The following is a 20,068-nucleotide window of genomic DNA, read 5'->3' as shown; positions in this document are numbered from 1 at the left end:
CCTCGCAAAGGCCCCCTAAGGCTGCCATGACAGGTCTGTGGAAAGGGTTTCTCACTTAGCAGGGTGTGCACGGAGCCTTGGGTCCATGCCAGGTTCTGGCAGAGTCTGGCTTCTCCCCCAACTCCCTCCTCCGGTGGGGCCTGGCACAGGGGAGTGGGGGAGCCCAGGGGAAGCTCCATTACATTCCAACCCCCTCCTGCAGTGCCTGCCTCAGCACCTCTCCAGACAGGGGTGGCCTCGCTCACCCAGAAATCTGTTTTCTGTCTCTACTGCCAAGCAATGGGCTGGGCTCCCCACCCCCAACTCCCACCCACTCTTGCCCAGAAAGGGTGGTGTCCTGGCAAGACATTAGAATAGCAGGGGGTACAGGGAGCAGACAGCCCCCAGGGCCCAGACTCCCCTCATCTCATCACACCACCAACCCACAGGCCCTGGGCAAACTGAGGGTGCAAGAGTCATCCCTAGCCTTTCCCAACCTGAAGAGACCAGCAGGTAGGGGGAGGCCATGGAGGAGCCAGCTCGCAGTGCCCTGGAGGTTGCATGGGGATAACCCAGAGCTGCCCCAAGTGGCATTCAAGGGGTGAGGGGTCAGGCAGCATGGCCGCAGGGTGAATCTCATTTGCACACACCAGGAAGGACCTGGACAGGGCATTCTCGATCTGTGATCTCCACAGGCCTCGGCTGTCCACTCACCACTAACCTGTGTCCTTATCTCCTGTTTGCTTAGCTAGAAATTTCCTGGACTCTGGGAAGATGGCTGGGGCCAGGACAGGGACGCAGAGGTGGGTGACTTTCTCCTGGCAAACCTGTGAATATGACTCCTGGATGCCAAAGCTTATGACAGAGAGGGGCTTCCTCCCGTCAGGGGTTCTGCACCCTCTTGTTTCAAGGGTGGTGGCTCCCCATGCCTTCCCTCCTGCAAACCCCACACTCTTGCACCTTTCTTATTCCTGAGCACTGGGGAGGAGTCCTTTCTCCAGAGGGCTCCAGGATGGCTAGGATGAAGGGGGAACTGTGGGTGGCTGTGGGGATGGACCCCTCCCCCCCACCCGGTGCCAGCTGTGTGCCAGTCTGACAGGGACTTTCTCCTGGGTTGGGTTTGGTTTTTGCTCTACTACTTGTGCCACTTCCAGCTTGTTGATGGTTAATTGGAGATAAGAGTCTCACACCCTGACTTTGATCCTCGACCCTCAAATCTCAGCCACCTGAGTGGCTGGGATTACAGGCGTGAGCCACTGCACTTGAGACCCGATACTTTCGATTCCAAACCATAGGCATCTTACCGACCACCCCACGGTCCTGCCAGGTCTGTGCGTGGGGACAGGGAATCACACAGCCCACAGGCGGGCAGCTGTGGACAGCTCGGTATGGCGTCCACTCCCAACTTCTACACCACCAACTGCTGGGCTGCTGGGCCCCCCTCCCAGGACACACAAGCGTCCTGGCATGTGACACGGGCTGGTCATTGGTGGGGGAGAGAGGCCCCCACATGCCCTCTCCCGGCCCCTGGGTGCCGTCCTCATGAGTGCCACCCCCAAGGCTGCCCCCAGAGGAGCGCCAGGAATGCCAAGCACCACCACTGGGTGGGGTGACGGGGGGGTCTTGACTCAGGGACACAGAGCGTTCCAGCTCAGGGCACGTCCTGGGGTCACGTGGTCGCAGGGAAGGGAGCAGGAATGTTCTGTATGTTTCCAGAGATGAAAGGAATGTGGATCGTGTGCTCTAAACCTGCCTCCATCCCCGGCCTGTGTGAGACGACACTTGTCCACAGCCACGGAGGATCATGGGAGCGGACAGCCAGCACTTTGTGTGACACTGACATTTCTGGGCCCGGCAGAAGAATGCCGCTGCCTCCCTCCCTCCCTCCCTCCCTCCGTCCCAGCAGGAGGGGCCTCAGTACTGAGGGTGCAGGGTGGCACAGCGGTGGCTGGAGCCAGGGGTGGGGAGGCAGCTCATTCTGGTGTGTCACTGTGAGTGCTTGGTGATGGGGGTACTTAACCCCCGGGGTTACCTGCTGGGGAGGTGCTAGGCATGCAGCAGGCATTCCACTCCTAATCTGTGCTGTTTGCATTCTGGTCTCCTCCAGTGAAGGAGCTCGTGGAGAGACTGAGGACGGTGGCTCTGGGCCTCTGGGGCAATGACCTTTGCCACACCCTCTCTGGACTGTAAGATCTGCTTTGAAGGATGGCTTTTCAGCTGGGTGCTAGGTCTCACACCCAGCCTCCGGGGAGGGTGAGATCCAAGGCTTTCTGGGTGAAGCCAGCTCTGGCAGGGCCAACTCTTACCTGCAACTAACCATCCCAAGGCTGGAAGAAGAATTGTGGCTCATGTAGAACAATAGCCTTGAGAAAAGAAAGCTAAGCCCTAAATCAAGGCTGTGAGTTCAAGACCAGCACAGAAGGAAAAAAAAATTGCCCAAGTGATGCTAAAAGGGGGCAGGGAAGCCTGCATGGTGAGAACATGAAATCAAGACCAGCCTTGGGTTGTAGTTGAGAGCAACACATCAAAACCCACTTCATACGTGACTGGCACGAGGTGCTCACACTCCAGGAAGGGAGTGACACTCTAGGAAGGGGCCAGCAGGCACAAGGCAGCCTAGAACTGCTCACACGTGAAGAGCTCAGGAAAAGTGGCAGGTGACACACTGTTGTGCTGTTTTATTGAAGTGGTAAACAGGCCTGCTATGTCCCCAGGTACTAGAGTATACAAGGAGGGAGGGAGGGAGGGAAGGAGGGAGGGAGGGAGGGAGGGAGGGAAGGGAAGAAGAGAAGGGAAGGAGGGAGGAAAGATAAAAGGAAGGATTGATTGAGGGAAGGAAGGAGAGAAAGAAAGAAAGAAAGAAAGAAAAAGAAAGAAAGAAAGAAAAGAAAGAAAAGAAAAGAAAAGAAAAGAAAAGAAAAGAAAAGAAAAGAAAGGCTGGTTCCATTCCTCAGGCCTCCCAGGGCCTCCCCCAAAGCCAGCCAACCCCAAGGAGAGAGCTCGGGAGACCTGGCATGGGCACACTTATTTTAGCTCTTTATATATTTTCTCGCAATCAGAGGAATCAGTGAGTGTGGCACCTGGGCTCGGGGCCAGCTGTTCAGCAGACCCGGGGTGCGCAGGTGCTGGGGCCCTGGCAGTTACAGGGGGCAGAGCTGGAGCCCCAGGGGAGCATGGTTCCTCCGGAGCAGATGGAGGGGCAGGTGTAGCCCACCAGGCGGGGCGTGCTGGGGAAGGTCTTCCGCATGCCCATGCACTTGTCCTTGTCGATGCACAGCGTGTTGGCCTTGATCGCCAGCTCGTGCTCCAGCCGGGACTTGGTCATGGCCAGCAGCTGCATGGTGTCCTGGGCCTCCCGCAGCCTCAGCCGCAGCGTCTGCAGGGTGTCGTCGATGGTAAACACCTCGTTCAGGAGCCTGGGGAGTAGAGGTTGCCCTTAGCCTCAGCTAGCGGACCCCCAGATGGGCCAGGGGGAGGGCCAGGCCGCGGGCCCTGGACAGACAGACAGGGAGATGGATGGACAGATACAGGGGCGGGTCACCAAGGGTGATGAGGTCGCTGCTGGTTTCTCAGTAGCTTAAACAAGGCCTTAACATGGGCCCTGCTGGGTCCCCAGATCTAGGGAGAGGGTAAACGACGAGGCTTAATTAGGGGGAATCCGTTTTCCACACTCAAGGGTCGGTAAGGATCCCTGGGACCCCCCCCCAGGGATCACACACACGCACACACTGCCCTCTTTCCCCGGGTCACTCACTTAAACTGCGCCATGTCCCTACACAGCTCCATGTTGGGGCGCCGGGTCCGGCACTCCAGCCTGGTCTGGGCCACCTTCAGCGGGCACTCCTTGGCCATGATGGCTCTCTCCAGCAGCATGATGGTGTTTTCCGTCTGGAAGATCTCCTGCAGTGTCTGTGGAGACCACGTGACAGTCACCACCCGCCAGGACGCTCCGTGTCTTCCCCTTGCTGGCTGGAGGGTGCTGGGGTGCGCTCTGCCCTTACGTTCCCCTCATCCCTGCGGGGTGGGGACCCCGCATGTGGGCCTGGCTACCCACGACTGTTCCCATGCATGAAGCAGTGACGGGCTACTTTTCTCTACCCTTGTACCCCTGGTCCCTCTGCTCATGGCATGGCCAGCCTCCTGGAGACCTGGCTCCAAAGACTCCTGACTCCAGGGTCTGCTCACGCATGCTCACTGAGCATCTAATGCCAAGCACCTGTTTTAGCAGAGGACACAGCAGGGGACAGGACAACAGGACGGCTGGACAGCCCTGAGGTTCACATTTCCCTCCCTGCCCATGAAGTACCTGGCTTGATAGGGAGGAGCAAGCACTTTCAGAAGTTCTTCACCTCCTGTTGGAAGCACCCATGGACACGTGGGGCTCACGGGTGGGTTCTCTGTCACCCGCCAGGGCCCACTTCGGCCTGGAATTCCCACACGGACCCACACCACGCCTCTATCACTCACCAAGTATTTGCTCTGGGGTCTCACATTCCCAGTTCTATAGGAAAGGCTCTAGAAACACTCCCTGACCCCAGGTGAGGAAGAGGAGACCGTGACCTCGGCAGTTCCTCTTCATACCTGCTGAGCACGACTGGCCAGGGGCCAGGGGGAGTCCAGCTTGGAGCCATCACCATTGTCTGGCACCCAGACCTCTTCCTGCAGCCCCCAAGCAGCTACCGATTCCAGAGGCTTCCGCAGGCCCCAGGCTCCCACTGTGGTTTAGTAGTCGGTTGTGTTTTCTGTATTTCTCTTCTGTTGGTTTTCTACTTATTTGCCAAAGAGACAAAAACCCCAGATGGGTGCAGTGGCTCACGCCTGTCATCCTAGCTACTCAAGAGGCTGAGATCTGAAGATCATGGTGCAAAGCCAGTCAGTCAGGCCGGTCTTGTGGCGAGTGAATTTGGGGAATCTTGTCTCCAGGTAACAATGCACGTGAGGGAAGGGGCTGCCGTGGGACTGGGCAGTGGGCAGGGGAGGGAGGTGAAGGGAAAGTGGTAGTTTCCCACCCTCACCCACCTTCTCCTTTCCCACACTTGTTCCCCTTATTCAGCTGTATGTCCTGAGCAGACCTGTCTGTGGGTTTTCCAGAATACTGGGGATTTCTTCCTCTGGATGCAGAAAGAGGCTCAGCCTGGCACAGTCTGGAGGCTGGGCAGGGAAGCTGGGGATTGGCTCAGGGGGTCACCCTATGGGCGGGGCCCAGCCCAAGGTCTGGCCAATCACCTTGCTTGCCCAGTCTGCCCTGCCCTGGCTGGGAACTCAGCTGGAATAGGGTGGGGTCAGAGCAGGCTCACCTCACTCCCTCTCCCAGATGGGGGGCTCTGAACACCCCAACCCTTGCACAAGAGCTCATGTGCCCGACAGGCCACCACCCTGAGCCCCTTTGCAGCCATTCTCCAGCTTCTATTCTCTTTTTTTCTACGATGTTGTTGTGAACGTCTGCCCGTCCCTGTAAAGAGGCTTGAGTGCATTCCCTTGCAACACTCAAATCATCAGAAGGATGAGGAGAGCCAGACAGCATGGATGCTTATGGATTCTTGTTTCTTGAAGAAACAAACAAAAAAAAATTAAAATGACTTCTGCCTGTTGAAATCCTAGTTCTTGGACTTAGCAGGATTGAAAGTATATTTTTAGAAAGACCCCGTAAAGAACCACCAGGCAGAGAAAGGGGACAAGGAGAAATCAGGTGATAATTATATTACTATGCAACACCAAATGCTATGTGTAGATTTCCGAACTCAAGTAAATAACTCCTCAGTTCAGGACCAAGCCTCTGCCTTCTAAACCAGCCCCGCACGCCTCCCGGTTGGACTCTACACCATCTATAATGCTGTATTTGTTCTGATCTCTGGCACCTCGAGAGGAATCTCAAGGAAATGTCACAGGTCCTCCCTTCTCTGTGCCTTCCAGCTTCTGTTAAACTGTATACAATAAGGAAGGGGGTCACTCTGACATTCCACATTCCAAGTGATTCACACACTTGGATCCCAATCCCCTATCTCTCTCCTTTCCCCTCCCAGAAAGCTCTCCCCACTGCTCTCCCCCCATGTACGTTTGTGATCTGGCTTTGTTCTTGCTCCCACAGAGGGGAGAACATATACAGTACATGTCCCTGAAAGACTGGCTTCTGCCACTTCACATGATCATCCCCAGTCCCGTCCATTTTCCAACCACAGACATAATTCCATCTTCTTCGTGGCTGAATAATACTCTGCTATGTCTGTATACCACATTTTCTTGTCTACTGGAGGTCAGGAATGGGGTGGGGCGTGTGCTTGGACTGTTTCCTCACGGGCTATTCTGCGCCTTCAGGGCCAGCGTCTGCTCTCCCTGCTGTGTGACCTTGCATGCTTGTCACCTCTCTGAGCTTCATGTTGGACGTGGACACTGGGAGGGCACTTTTCCTTTGGTTTGAAAAATTAAGGTGATTACAATGACTGGCCCACAGCATTAAGGCTGAACACGTGATGGGTGGATTGTTCTGTGCCAATTGGGATGGAAGAGGTCCTTGTCATGTGGGGCCAGCAGGCGTCTCTGAGGAGGGCTGGGGAAGATACTGGCGCTGGAACTGATGGCTGAGTGGAGAATCCAGGGAGGGTAGGCCTGCAATCCACCCGGGGCCTGGGAGTGAGCTGCCATGTCCTGGGGTGCTGGAGAGATCTGCACTCCTCTCAGACCAACACGGGAGTTTACACTGCTAGCCAGGCCCCCGTCCTGGGGACACCTCTCCCCCCGAGTGCCACAGCCTCACTCGACATGGCACTGGAAGATCCCAAGCATGGCTGTGCTCCGTGAACACTGCATTTGCAAAACCAGGTAGAGGCTGGGAATTTAGCCCCCGCCTGGGAGTGTGCAAACACTGGTAGAAATCAGTGCCATGGCCCGTCCCTGGCTCCTCCTGAGCCTGCTGCCCAAAGCATGCCCAGTCCAGACCCACAAAACCTGCATCAGGGTGAAGTCCTAGTGGGCTAATGGCTTGGTCAAGATGAATCTGTCTTAGTCCCTGGCTGTCATTTGGGGGACAGACAGAAGGACCCGGTAGAGCCCATGGGGAGACAGGAAGAGGGCTTGATAGATTTCTGCCTGCCCACTTTCTGAAGTCAGGACAGGCTGTGTGCACCTTGGCAAGACGTGGACCCTTTCTGAGACTCCTTCTCGCCATGCACAACGAAGATAATACAGCACTGCTCCATGGGGTGATAACCCCCCCCCCAAGTAGCAAAAAACCAAAAGAGCAAGACCATCCAAGGCCAGCTCGGGACACAAATGTGGACCAACAAGCAAAAAGGACTAGGGTGGGCTAAAGAGGGGTGACAGCCCTTCTTTATAGGAGGGAAAGGCCCGTTAGCTAACTAAAAGTCTTGGAACTATGGCGTACACTGATGAATGCTAACATCTCTACTCTCCCCCTACCCCGACTTCACCTTTGGTGTTACTGGGATTTGAACTCAGGGCCTCACACTTGCTAGGCAGGCTCTCTAGCACTAGAGTCGTGCCCCTAGCCCAAGGCTAACTGCTCTTTTCTTCTTTTTAGGAAACTGCTATTTACAGCCTGAGGAGGATATTATCCACCTCACGTGTGCAGGACGTCCACCCCATGAAAACTATCTGCCCGCATCCAAGGCCAGGAAGAGAGTTTTGGATGTGGAGGGGGGAATGCATTGAGCAGTCCCAGCCAGTTCTCGGCTGCTAGATGCTTTCTGCAGCCTTGCAATTTCCCTCCTCCCCCCCCCCCCCCCACCAAACTCCATGGAGCCAGGGATTTCCAGGGAGACGGATGCCTGGCTCAGGACAGATGCCAGCTAGTGAAAGAGGCCAGATAGCATGGAATCCCTTTTTTTCTAAAGAAATCTTCTGGTAGAAGATTGGAGATAAATGTCTCGGGGACTTTTCTGCCCAGATTGACTTTGAACTGCCATCCTCACATCTCAGCCTCCCTGAAAAGCCAGGGTGACAGGTGTGTGGCCACTGGCTCCCAACAGAGGGAAGTAGCTTTTTATTTTTTACCTTCTATTGCTTGCGAACCTCCTGGTATCTGAGTGCATTCCCATATGCACAGGGCAGCACAGGGCAGGACAGGCAGGCAACGGCTGCACTTCTAGCACCCGGCCAGTTTTAGAAGCCAGCCGACAGTAGCTTGGCTGCCGGCCCCAGCGCTGGAAGAGATCCGGCTGCTTGCAAAGCACAAAAGCATTTCCCACTGCACAATGGATTCCAGACCTCCTTGGCCAAACACAAGGGCAGGCGGGCAGACAGCATGGGGGCCTCAGATCGCTGGCTGGGTCACCTCATCAGACTCTGCCCTGCACAGCCCTCCTGCCCAGGCCTCCTAGGAAAGGGACTCTGTTTGCAGATACTAAATGGCTGCTCAAAGGACAGAACTCCAAAAAATACTTCGCCATCTAGGTGAGCCTTTCAAGGTTGAGATGCATAATCCCTCTGTGGTCACATAAAAGCTCCCATTTTTTAAAATTATTTTATTTTTATTTGCTTTCTGTCACTCATGGGGCTTGAACGCAGGGTCTGGGCGCTGTCTTGGAGCTTTTCTGCTTAAGGCTAGCACTCTACTTCTTTGAGCCACAGCACTACTTCTGGTTTTCTGGTGGTGAACTGGAGATAAGAGTCTCACAAACTTTCCTGCCCGGGATGGCTTTGAACTGTCATCCTCAGATCTCAGCCTCCTGAGTAGCTAGGATCACAGGCTTAAACCACCAGCACCTGGCTTCCATGTTTATTTTTTATTGAATGGAAGCAGTGCTGGGGTTTGAACGTAGAGCCTTGAGTTTTCTTGGCTCACTTGCTCCTCTGCCTGCCTCCCTCCCTGTCCAACTGCCTTTGCAGGAATCACCCTGCCCACCCACCTCCCCTGTGGGAGGGGTCCCCTGAGGCATCTCAGTCATTCACCCCACCATCACATCTTTCAATTATTATTATTATTATTATTATTATTATTATTATTATTATTATTACTTTGCCAGTCCTGGGCTTGAGCTCAGGGCCTGAGCACTGTCCTTGGGCTTTCTCAAGGCTAGAGGTCTACCACTTGAGCCTCAGCACCACTTCCGGCTTTTTTAGGTGTATGTGGTACCCAGGAATCGAACCCGGGTCTTCGTGCATGCTAGGCAAGCACTTTAACCACTAGGCCAAGCTCCTGGCCCCACCCTTGCAATTATTGAATAATAATAATATACTCTACCTTCCACACACCCTGGCCAATGGACGCAGGCTTCCCTAGCCCTCAGCAACACACTACATCTCCCCCAAACTCCCAAGAAGCTGTGCTGCTGCTTGCAAACAGACTCACAGTGCCCCTGATTCCCTTCTCACCCGGAAGACAAACTTCTGAGGGCAGGGAACGTGCACCCACAGTTTTCTCCCTTTACTCCCAGAACCCAGCATGGCTTCCCAAAGCCAGGATGCAGTCTGCATCTGTGTGGCACAGAGGGGAATCAAGGCCATGCAAGCGGCGGATCCCAGGAGCGCCCCCACAAGAGAGCAACCTAGAGGCGCATTGCCATGGGAACAGGAAGCAGCGGTGGGCAGATCAGAACATCCTGGAAGTCTCCAATTCAGCCAAGCCACCTGCACTACGGTCAAAGTCTTTGAAAGTCAAAGGTTGCATTTCCAGTGGGGATAACCAGTCAGGACCCTGCCGCCCATAGACTCCGGGCCAGGCGGACCTGACCGTGACGACGCCCCAGCGCAGGCCCGAGACCCGGCAGCACTGACCTTCGCCAGCTGGGTCTGCAGTTTGTTCTTCGCATCTGTCTCTTCCGAGATGCGGGCGCTGAACGCGAGGTTGGTGTCGGTGAACTGCTTCCACATCTGGTCCGACAGGCTCTCAAACAGGTGCTCAGCCTCCTCCCGCAGCCGGATGGAGTTGGCCCGCATGTTTTGAGAGTGTCTGATGTTGTTGTTGCTGAACTTGGTCCAGGTCTCTGGCACCGAGACCCTGCAAAAGGCCAAAGGCAAGGAAGGTGTCAGTTCGTGAAAAGGGAGCCTCCCGATTCCCTATGCAGGTGGGGTGCATAACAGAGGAGTTCCCCCTTGCTGGAGAGAGGAGGAGCTCCCACAGAAGTTGCCACAGCCAGAAATACCATAGGCTTCAGACCTAGAAAGTGACCCTAGGGCTGAGACAAACAGACTGGCATTTCTCTTTCCCTGTCTCTTCCTACACTCCCTTCCCTCAGTCCTCTTCCCCTCTGTTCTTCCTTCTTTCCCTTCAAGGAACCCATACTGCATACCTCTGTATCCCAAGCACAATTCTACATGCAAGAGATAGAAAAAGATGTGGGGGGGACGGGCTGAGCCAAGACAGAGCCCACGCTTGGCTGTATGCTGGGTATCTCTCTCTCCAGCCCTCTTTTCCCTGACTTTGAACTGTAGTATGAAAGCACAAGATCCACCATGGTGCGTGGCACGCCCTGCAGTGTCCCAGGTCACAAACAGAACCATGGGATGAGAAACCAAGGCCACAAACCTGGCACTCGGTCAGTGCCAGCTTTTAGACACCAGGCTGTGTACTGGCTCTTTACATACCCAGCTTCCATAGGGACTCAGGGTCTGGGCACTGCCCCGGAGCCTCTTTGTACTCAAGTCTAGCACTCTACCACTTGAGCCACAGTGCCACTTCTGGGTAATTTAGTGGAGCTAAAAGTCTCACAGATTTTCCTGGCTGGGCTGGCTTCGAACCATGGTCTTCAGCCTCCTGAGTAGTTAGGGTGAGAGGTAGGGGTCACGGGTGCCTGGCTTGAGGAGAAATGGAGGCCAACAAGATGACATCACTTGCCCACAGTTGTCACAGAGGCTGGGATTTGAAGGCAGGCAGCCTAGCTGCAGGCACCACCTCTTGCTAACCACCCATGCCACGCAGCCCTTGCTACTGAGTTTGGGTTGTTCCTCCTCTGGTTCTAGCTCTTCACGATCACCCCCACATACCCTGTCCCCAAGCCAATCATGTGCTCTCTCTTTCTGGACTCTTCCTCAATGGAAAGATGGCATTCTGAAAGCCCAGCTGATGAGGTGATGGCCTCCCTCAGGCCACCGGAGCCATCCTCTCTCATGTCCCCCTTGAGCCTGTGGCTTCCAGCAAATTCCATCTGGTCCAAATTCCATATTGGCCAGGTTTGGGTGCCGCTGCTTATGAGGGAGAATCCCCATTAGACGGCACTGCTTCGGACCTGACTGGCACACGACAGCCTCTTGCACAGGGCCAGGGGCTGGGAACTAGATACTTACGAGTCATCCAATTTCTCCAAGCCATGGTAGAAACTGATGGCGTCGGATGTGCTCCTCAGGTTGTAGCACTTCTCATCGATACACTCGGCCGAGCTCTTGTCCTCGATGTCCTTCTCCAGGGCCAGCTGAGTGTCTCGGTTATCCCTGCCCAAGAGAACAGTTTGTTCCCAGACAAAGCCTCAACCCAGTGCTCCAATCCACCCCACCCCTCAAGGCTACACAGCAGGGGTGGGGTGCAGAGCCAGGCCCAAAGCCAACCGTAACCTCTCTCTCTTTGTGCCCACAGCTCCCCCTGCTACCACCCCCAACAGGGATAGGCAAACATTCACAGGATAAGGTCAAGGAGCCCAAATCTCAGGCCTATATGTCATGTGGATTCCGTTGTCCCCGCTCAGCCACACAACAGAAGCTAAGCACAGTTGGTGGGTCAGACTTGGCCCCCCAGCTGTCTTTGGCTGACTGGACTTAGATACCAAATCATACTTTGGATAAAGTCTAGGTTTCACTCAAATCATGGAGAATGGTGCTGCAGAGTACAAAGGAAGGAGCATAAGTAATAACATCCAGAGGGCGACTTCATGAAGGTGGACAGCGGGGCAAGGATGACAAGGACAGAAGTAACACGGAGGAGGAAATGACTCCCTCAGGATGCGAGGGCAGTGAGCCAGGCCTGCCTGATGAGATGCCTGAGATGGTACCACCACTGGGACCAAAGTGGCATAAGGGAATGAGAATTCCAAGCGGAAGTCACCATATGTACAAAAGCAGAGAAACCAGAAACATCCAGGTTTTCAGGGACTGGAAGCAGCCAGGGAGTGGAAAGAGTCAGAAAGTGGACAGGAGCACAGAGTCCGGGGAATCAGGGAGTGGGTGGGGTCTGTTAGTGGATGGAGCCAGGGAGTGGGCGGGGTCAATGACTATGCCAGGTGACCACTGAGTCTGAGTGGGAAGACAGTGGGTGAGGCTGGGGCTTGGACATCCCTAGGCTGGGATCTTAGTTGAAAAGTATGGACACGCCACTGTTTGCTAAACTCTAGACTTTTTTTTTGACAACCACTTGCATACTTTTTGCCAAATACCAAAGTCATTATTCTCCTCCTTTTCAAATCACCTTTAAAGCCTAAGTGCATTCTAAAGGGGAAAAAAATCATATTTCTATCTTCAAAGTAACTCTTATGTATTAATAGAAGCCCACTTCAGAGCTAAGTAGTTAAGTGGACAGTAAAGCCTAGCCAGCCAGCTTCTCCTGCCTCCAGGAACTTCTCAGCCAGAACCTTTTCTGTTTCTCTGTTTTCTTGAAAAAGACTAGTCTGTGCCAAAGACCCACAAACAGGGACTGAAGCATTGCTTAATCTCTGTGTGTCTGACTGACTTCTCCCAAAGCCTGTCTGATTCAGTCTTCCACTTGTTTATCTTCTCTCTCCCTGCCCATCCCCCACCATGTGCACTGGTGGTGAGGAAGGACCCCAGAAATGCAGGAGTGGGGAGATTCAGTCCTGGCCCAGATTCCCACCTATCAGAGCAAGTAGGAGGTAGGAGGTGGTGTCTGGGCGGGGAGAGCCATCTTGTGGCCTTGGGGCCTTCCAAGCTGGCAGAACCCTGGAGAGATTGGGCCCGGTCCTGGCAAACGTGCTGGGATGAGAGGAGGTCTAGGATGTGGAAAGCAGGCAAGTCCTGGCATTAGAAAGTACACTAGGCTGGGGGATGGGGGGCTCCTAATCCAGCTGCTCCAGCTGCCTGGCCCAGGCCTGTGAGGCCTGGGGAAGCAGGCAGCAGCCTGGGCTCCGCTTCTTGGCATGGGTTGCAGTCCCAGCCAGGGCCAAGGGCCACGCTTGGCTCCTCCCCAGTCTGGGACAGCCATTTCTGCTCCATGAAGACATAGCTCTGTGCAGATGATGCAGGTGGGCCCAGAAAACCAGGAGTGCATAGCACAATGCCAGGGTGCCACTCAAACAGGTCGGCAGGGGGTTCCATGAGCCACTCACCTAATGATATCTGAGGTTCTCCCACCAGCCTCTCCCCCCCACACACACAGAGCTTAAGCTGCCGTCCTGTGGCAGAACAGGCATCCTCTGCACTCAACAGAGACTGTCCCAAACCAGCCTCTTCCCTGCAGAAGGAGTGGTCCCCACCTGCTCCCTATCCCCCCAAACCCCCCAGGTCTGAACCCCTCTCCTCACATCCATCTGTCAGCCTCTATCCCAGCACCCTCTGCCTTCCTGTGTCCATCCTTCTCTCTCCAGCTCCCCTTCCAGGGTTCAGCTCCCCCAATTCATGTCTGGGCTTTCGTTCACTGTCAGCTTTAAATCTTCCCCCTTCCCGGATTTGGCCCTCTCCTCATCCGGGCACCACGTACATCATACGACAGCAACACCTGGAAAACCAATCTCTCTTCCCATAAATAGTAAATCACACACACACACACACACACAACATTAAAGAAAGGAGAAAATAGAGAGCCCAGAAGGAAACTCTTGCATTTTTCCAACCAAGGTATCCCCAATGGAGAAGTCTGTCCCCCAGACAAGTGGACACCTGGGCACTGGCCGCCATATTGGACAAAATTGCCTCCACATGGATCAAAGGCTGAACAACCTGGCACTGTAAACCTACTGGGAAATGTGACAAGAAACTCCATGGCATGATTTGGCACTGATTAAAAAAAAATTCTTTGCAAGATTAGGGTTTGAATTTAGGGCCTTGCATGCTTGCCTGACTGGTATTCTACCATTTGATCCATGCCTCCTGTCCCACTTTTTGCTGGTTATTTTGGAAATGGAGTATCATAGCCTTGTCTGCCTGGGCTGGACTCAACCCACAATCTTCCAGATCGCAGAGTGTCTAGGATTATAAGTCTGAGCTGCTGGTACTTGACTAGGAGTAATTTAAAAATAATAATAATGACTCAAACGACATAGGCAACAAGAGCAAAATATGGATTCTATCAAACTAAAATGTTTCTGCACCATTACAAGGAAAAAAAAAACCAACAACAACTAAAGAATGGTAGAAAAGATTCATAAAGCAAGCCAGGTGCAGTGGCTCATGCCTGCAATCCTAGCTACTCAGGAGGCTGAGATCATAGTTCAGAGCCAGCCCAGGCACGGAAGTCTGTGAGACTCTTATCACCAATTAACCTTCAGAACACCAGAAGTGGCACTGTGGCTAAAGGGGTAATGTGGTAGCCTTGAGCTGAAGAGTTCAGAGGCAGCACCTAGGCCCAGAGTTCAAATCCTACAACCAACCCCCCCCCCCCAAAAAAAGATTCCTAAAGCATCTACCTGGAAAGGTGTGACTATCTAAAACATATCGCAATCTTATATAGAACAGCGTAACAGCATGAAAGTACAGAATACTTAAAATGGCAAAGGGTCTGGAGGAACTTTTCTCAAAAGAAAACATACAAATGGCAAACTGGTGCTTGAAGAAAAATACCACACACATACACACACGTCACATCCCACTGAAGCATAATGAGCCATCACCTCATGCCTGTATAATGCTGTTATCAAGAAGATAAAGGCTAGTCAGGTACAAAGGGCGGATCCTAACGACGGCAAGGAAAGCTGGGTTAGCCACTGTGGAAAGCAGCATGAAAGAGCGAGAAGAATGAAGACGAGAACCACCACCTGACCCAGACACCCCACCACTGGATAAAGGAAATAAAAATCACGATGGCAAAGAGACATCCATACCCCTGTGTTCATGCAGTGTTACCCAGAATGGCCACATTATGGAATTATCCTAAGCACCCACTGAAACATTAAATGAAGAAAATGTGGAAGGCCTTTAAAAGGGAAGAAACATCATGTTAAGTTTAACAGTGTCAGGCACAGAAAAACTAAAGTGCCAGGCTCATACGTGGAGCCTAAGAAAGCTTAATTTGTAGAAAAGCTGGGAAGGTTATTAGGGCCTGGACTTGGGTTGGAGTGGTCAAAAGATACAAACTTTTGGGTAATACTTAAGAGTTCTATGTGGGGGGCAGAGTCTGGCCTAGTGGTAGAGTGCTTGGCTAGCATTCATGAACCCCTGCGTTTCATTCATTCGATTGGGACCACATACACAAAGAAAGCCTTAAGTGGTGCTGTGGCTCAAGTGTTAGAGTGCTAGCTTTGAGAAAACTCAAGGACAGTGCCCAGGCCCTAAGTTCAAGCCCGAGGACTGGCCAGAAAAGAAAAGAAAAAGGTAGCAACTATAGTGAGTAACAATATATCCTAGTCTTAGAGAGCTTAAGTGCTCAGAAGGCAAAATAAGATCAACAAATGAGATAGGAGGCATGCTAATTAGTTGGATCTGCTGACTCCACCGCGTGTCTATCACATGCAGTACATACATTACTTTTATTTATCCATTAAGAGAAATACGCAAAATTTTAGAACAATAACTTCTGTTGGGCGCCAGTGGCTCAGGCCTACCTACTCAGCAGGCTGAGATGTCAAGGTTGAGTTCAAAGCCAGCCAGGCAGAAAAGTCTGTAGGACTCTTACCTCCACTTAACCAGCAAGAAATGGGAAATGGTGCTGTGGCTCAAGTGGTACGGTGGCCCTCCCTTGGTCTTCCTGTGTTGCTTCTCCTCTCCCTCTCCTTCCCCCCCCCTTCTTCCTCCTCTTCCCTCTCCTCTCTGCCTGGACAGCAGTTTTTCTGTAAGCAGGGTGACTCCCTTTTGTCCAGTTCTGGTTCCTCTGACGAGCTGGGCTCCAGGCAGAGCAGGTGACTGCTGTTTCTGGCCAGGATGCCAGGCTCCCAGAGGTAAAGGGTCAACTGACACCCCCACCCCCACCTGCTGCTCCTGTGCCCCACGCAGCAGAAAGGGCAGCCCTGGCGAGGTCACCTGCCTGCCCCTGGCCACTGGGGCCTTTGTGTCAAGAGGCAAAAAAAGAGGAAGAACCAGCATGGTGGCTTGCCCTGAGAGAGTTAGAGGCCAGGGCTGGGCTCCAGGCCCAGGTGAGGAGCTGACTCCAGGGAGCTGGGGCACTGTAAAGCCCATGGCTCCCCTTTAATTATGTGAGGGGCCCCCTGAGTGTCACCACACCAGTTACGTCAGCTCCCAAGAACAAAGCAGACTGCTTTTGAAGACTCCCCGCTCCAGGCGTCCACCAGCTTCCTCTGCAAATGCCCTGGCCCCTCGCCTTGCCGCCCCATGCCACCCACCTGCTGCCATCCCCAGCTTCAGAGCTGGCCTGGGAAGGGGGGAGCCTGTGAGACACTGCCTATTGTCTGGGCCTTCCTGCAAACATGAAGTAAGCCAACAGCAGTATGTATACCACAGCAATGGGGCCAGGCCTATGGGATGAGACTTTCTTCTTCTTCTTCTTCCCTGGAGACTGGGCATTCAACACTTAGCAGCATACCAATGGCCAAAAAGAACTACCCAGAGACAAGGGGGCTGTCTCCCCCAAACCTGACAGCCCCTCCCCAACAAACCCCAGGGGGAGGAGAAGGGAAGACACCCCCCCCCCTTACCGAATCTGGACATTAACTCTCTGAGCTAAATTTCGCATCCGATCTTGACAACATTTTAGCAAATCCACTTCCTGGAATGGAAGAAAGAAAAAAAATTAGCAGAAAGAGCAGATACTGACAGGTGGAAACTTCGCGCCCAGACTTGCACAGCACACACATTCCACAGTGACATGCCAGCGTGGGGATTGTGCCTCCGTCCACGTGACCTCGGGGTCACACCACTCAAGGTCAGCTGTGGAGGACCCAAGTTTTTTGCCCTTCTCCCTTCCCTTCCCTTCTCTGTGCTTCCCTCCTGTTTCCCTTTTTTTCCTTTTTCCCTTCCTTGCCCTTTTCTTTTCCCCTTTCCCTTCCTTCTCTCCCATTCCTTTCCATTTTTATTTTCCCGTCTGCTTTGGGTTTCTTTTGTTTGGCTTCTGAGACAAGGTCTCACACTCGCTGTGCAAGTGTACACCGCCACACCTGACTTACTGTTTATACATTTCCAGATGCAAGGAAAATCTAGCATGAACCATGGGCCACGTGTTCCCTTGTGGGGGGGAACACAGTGTCATGAGGCTGGGTGATGCTGGGGACAGGGATGGAGTACTGCAGGCGCTGGATAAATGCTAGCTCCGTAACTCCATCTCTCCAGGCCTCCCCCCAAGTCCTAACTTTTCATGAGGATGACACGTGTGACTTCTATTCCCCGGAGCAGCTCTCAGCCTTCCAGCCAGCTGGCCCTCCCTCCTTCCCTGCCCTGAGCTGGGTGAGTGGGGGAGCCCCTTACCCGGATAAGGTTTTTCTCCACGTTGTCGTGGACCAAGTCAATTCCGATCCTCTTCTCTCGAAAGTACAGGCACTCGAGCGCCACCTGCAGGAGCAGCGGGGAAGCACGTTTCCCCCTGCAGCTGTGTGCAAACCCCAGCACGGGTGGCCCTCTGGCCTTAGCTGCCATGTCTTCTGGAAGAAAACTGGCTGCAAGGAACCTAGAGGCTTCATGACTTGGCTTTCGGTGGGCATCTTCTCTCCTGCGCCCTCCAGGGAGCTGCGGTATGCCAGGGCCAGCGAATGCGCTAGGGCAGGCAGGGTCAGATGTGTGGCCACATTACTTGCTCTCAACTCCTCGACCACTGAACAGTTATGCACAGGGCAGCCCAAAGCAGCCCTGATGGGTCCAGGATTACGGCTGAGAGCTGACAGACCTGGTGTCAGGACTCCACAGGAAGGTTTATTAGGTGCTATACTCAGTCCTAGGCTGGCAGGAAGTCAAAGTATTGGCGCAGACAAGAACCCACCAACATGGACATATGGGGCCACTGCTACTGTGTCCTGGTCTTAAATACAAAACCTCTGTCCTAGCCAAGCCAGCGTCCTGGTCATCAGTAAGTCAACTGTGGATGTAATGTTTAGGTATGTTTTGTATGTTATGTGCATGTACATACATGTACAGGGATAAATAAGGATGTGTTCTCCCCCCCCCCCCCGCCCCTCTCTCTGGGATTGGAAGGTCTGGCCCTCTTGAGTCATGCTCTACTCCTTTTGGTTTTAGTTTATTTTTCACAAAGTTTCAGTTGTTCACTTTGGTCCTCAGATCAAAATCCTCCTAGCTCCATCTCCTGAGTAGCTGGGATTTAGAGGCATGAACCACTATGCTAGACCTCACAATGTTTAAATAAAACCCCTAAAGTCTCATGTAAACCTAGGGAGTAAAAAACAGCAGCAACAAAACAAAATTCAGTTCAGTCTGGGGAACTCCTATTTCATGGATAGTATTCTGAATTGCCTCTGATTTTACATATACCTAAAAAAATCACATTGGGGCTGGGAATGTGGCTTAGTGGTAGAAATGCTTGCCTAGCATGCATAAAGCCCTGGGTTCAATTCCTTGCTACCACATACACAGAAAAAGACAGAAGTGGCATTGTGGTTCAAGCAGGAGAGTGCTAGCCTTAAGCAAAAGCAGCTCAGTGGCATTGTCCAGTCCCTGAATTCAAGCCCTAAGACTGGCCAAAAAAAAAAAAAAGATCAATCATATTGGAGGATGCAGCTGAAACCAGCCTGCAAGGTGCACTCCAGTTAAAGCATACCCGGAGCGGCCGGAGATGGACCTCCAAGCCAGCCCTTGCATCTGGCCCTGCTCCCTTACCTGCAGCGGACAGTTCACCTGGTCGGCTGCACACTCCAGCCGTCTCTTGATATTATCCAGGCTTCGGTTCTCAGTCAGAAGCCGGTCCAGCTCATAACACAACTCGGACTTCCAGAAGCCAATGTCCAACAGCCTCTGGCTGAGGTTCCGTGTAGTCCCCTCCTGCATCTGGCGTGTCAGCTGGTCCTTGTCCTGCATGAGCCGCAGGGTATCGCCAGTCAGCCGGTTGGCCCAGAGATGGGAGGCCTCAGCCCCACGGATCTGCAGATCAGTGGACTGATCCCAATCCTGGGTGCTGTAGCGACAGAAGAGCGCCGAGCGCAGCGAGGGCAGCGTGGTGGGGGGCCGCCGGCCGTAGCGAGACTCATCAGGACACATCTGGGTGTTGGAGATTTTGTAGAGGACGCTGGGTCTCCAGGAGTTGAGGTAGCGGTACTCAGGTAGGTGATAGGTCTGGCAGCACTCTGGCATCATGGGAGCCTGCATGGCAGGGACCAGGGCACTCGGGCCACATGATTTCTTTGGGCTGCAGTAGCTGGCTGTCTGCGTGGTTCCAAGAAATTCCATTGTCCCCCACCTGCCCCACACAGGCAAAACTCTGCCCAAGGGGCAAAGGCATCCTTAGTGAGGAAGAAATGTCATACTTTAAAGGCAGCTGTGCTTCTGTGACTCAGCACTGGTGTCATAAAGCCTGGGAGAGAGACTCTCAGCCTGGGTCTTGCTCACTTGCTAGCTGAGGCCATGTTGTTCAAAGCCAAGTCCACCCAGCACAGGCCAGGGAAGGAGGTGAAGGGGCCGAGTGCTCACCTCATGTGTGCAAACAGGGGTGAGCTCAGGGTCTCACCATTTGGGTACCTCCCAGACCAAGGCCCTAGGTTTGATCCCCAGCACAACTTAAAAAAAAGCCAGCCAGCCAGCCATCCACAGAGTGAACACACAGATGTAGGAACACAGAAGATGGTGCCATGTCTGTTCTTCTGTAACAATGAGAGAAGTCTGCGCGCTCCAGACGGAACTTGGCCCAGTGAGTGCACATTTGACACAGTGAATGCAAGCTGTGTGGAGCCTATTTGGTTAGTTCACTGTCTTCTTTCTGTGTCCTCAAGATGGCTTCACAACAGTCCTGTCCACCCATACCTTGGAATAATCCCAGCGAGGTGTTTGCAATAGCAAGAATGAACCTCAGCCAGGCACAGCTGGCGGGACCACCTGCCATATCAGGTACTCAGGATGCTGAGATCTCAGGGTTGCAGTTTAAAGC

The 20,068-nt window shown here is 53.4% G+C and overlaps 1 protein-coding gene across 1 annotated transcript; it reads right to left on the bottom strand.

The window, feature by feature from the left end:
- Window positions 1-2,993: 2,993 nt before the first annotated feature.
- Tekt5 (tektin 5) lies at window positions 2,994-19,552 on the bottom strand. The gene is made up of 7 exons (XM_090324750.1): window positions 18,808-19,552; window positions 17,449-17,532; window positions 16,683-16,753; window positions 11,221-11,364; window positions 9,712-9,934; window positions 3,734-3,888; window positions 2,994-3,395 (listed from the first exon to the last, which is right to left on the bottom strand). Exons 1-7 carry the CDS (start codon window positions 19,372-19,374, stop codon window positions 3,080-3,082), a joined length of 1,560 nt encoding a protein of 519 aa, XP_090180876.1. The 5' UTR covers window positions 19,375-19,552; the 3' UTR covers window positions 2,994-3,079.
- Between the last annotated feature and the right edge of the window lie 516 nt (window positions 19,553-20,068).

Source organism: Megascapheus bottae, chromosome 36, assembly GCF_031878675.1.
Source record: "Megascapheus bottae isolate mThoBot1 chromosome 36, mThoBot2.hap1, whole genome shotgun sequence".
NCBI lineage: Eukaryota > Metazoa > Chordata > Mammalia > Rodentia > Geomyidae > Megascapheus > Megascapheus bottae.
This window is presented reverse-complemented; position numbering and strand designations above follow the sequence as displayed.

Excerpts from the sequence above, each read along its gene's own strand:
- Tekt5 (XM_090324750.1), bottom strand. The coding sequence starts at position 19,374 with ATGGAATTTCTTGGAACCACGCAGACAGCCAGCTACTGCAGCCCAAAG. Across the intron at positions 17,533-18,807 it reads AGGTGAACTGTCCGCTGCAG|GTGGCGCTCGAGTGCCTGTA; the intron begins GTAAGGGAGCAG and ends CTGCTCCTGCAG. Across the intron at positions 16,754-17,448 it reads TGGAGAAAAACCTTATCCGG|GAAGTGGATTTGCTAAAATG; the intron begins GTAAGGGGCTCC and ends CTTCCATTCCAG.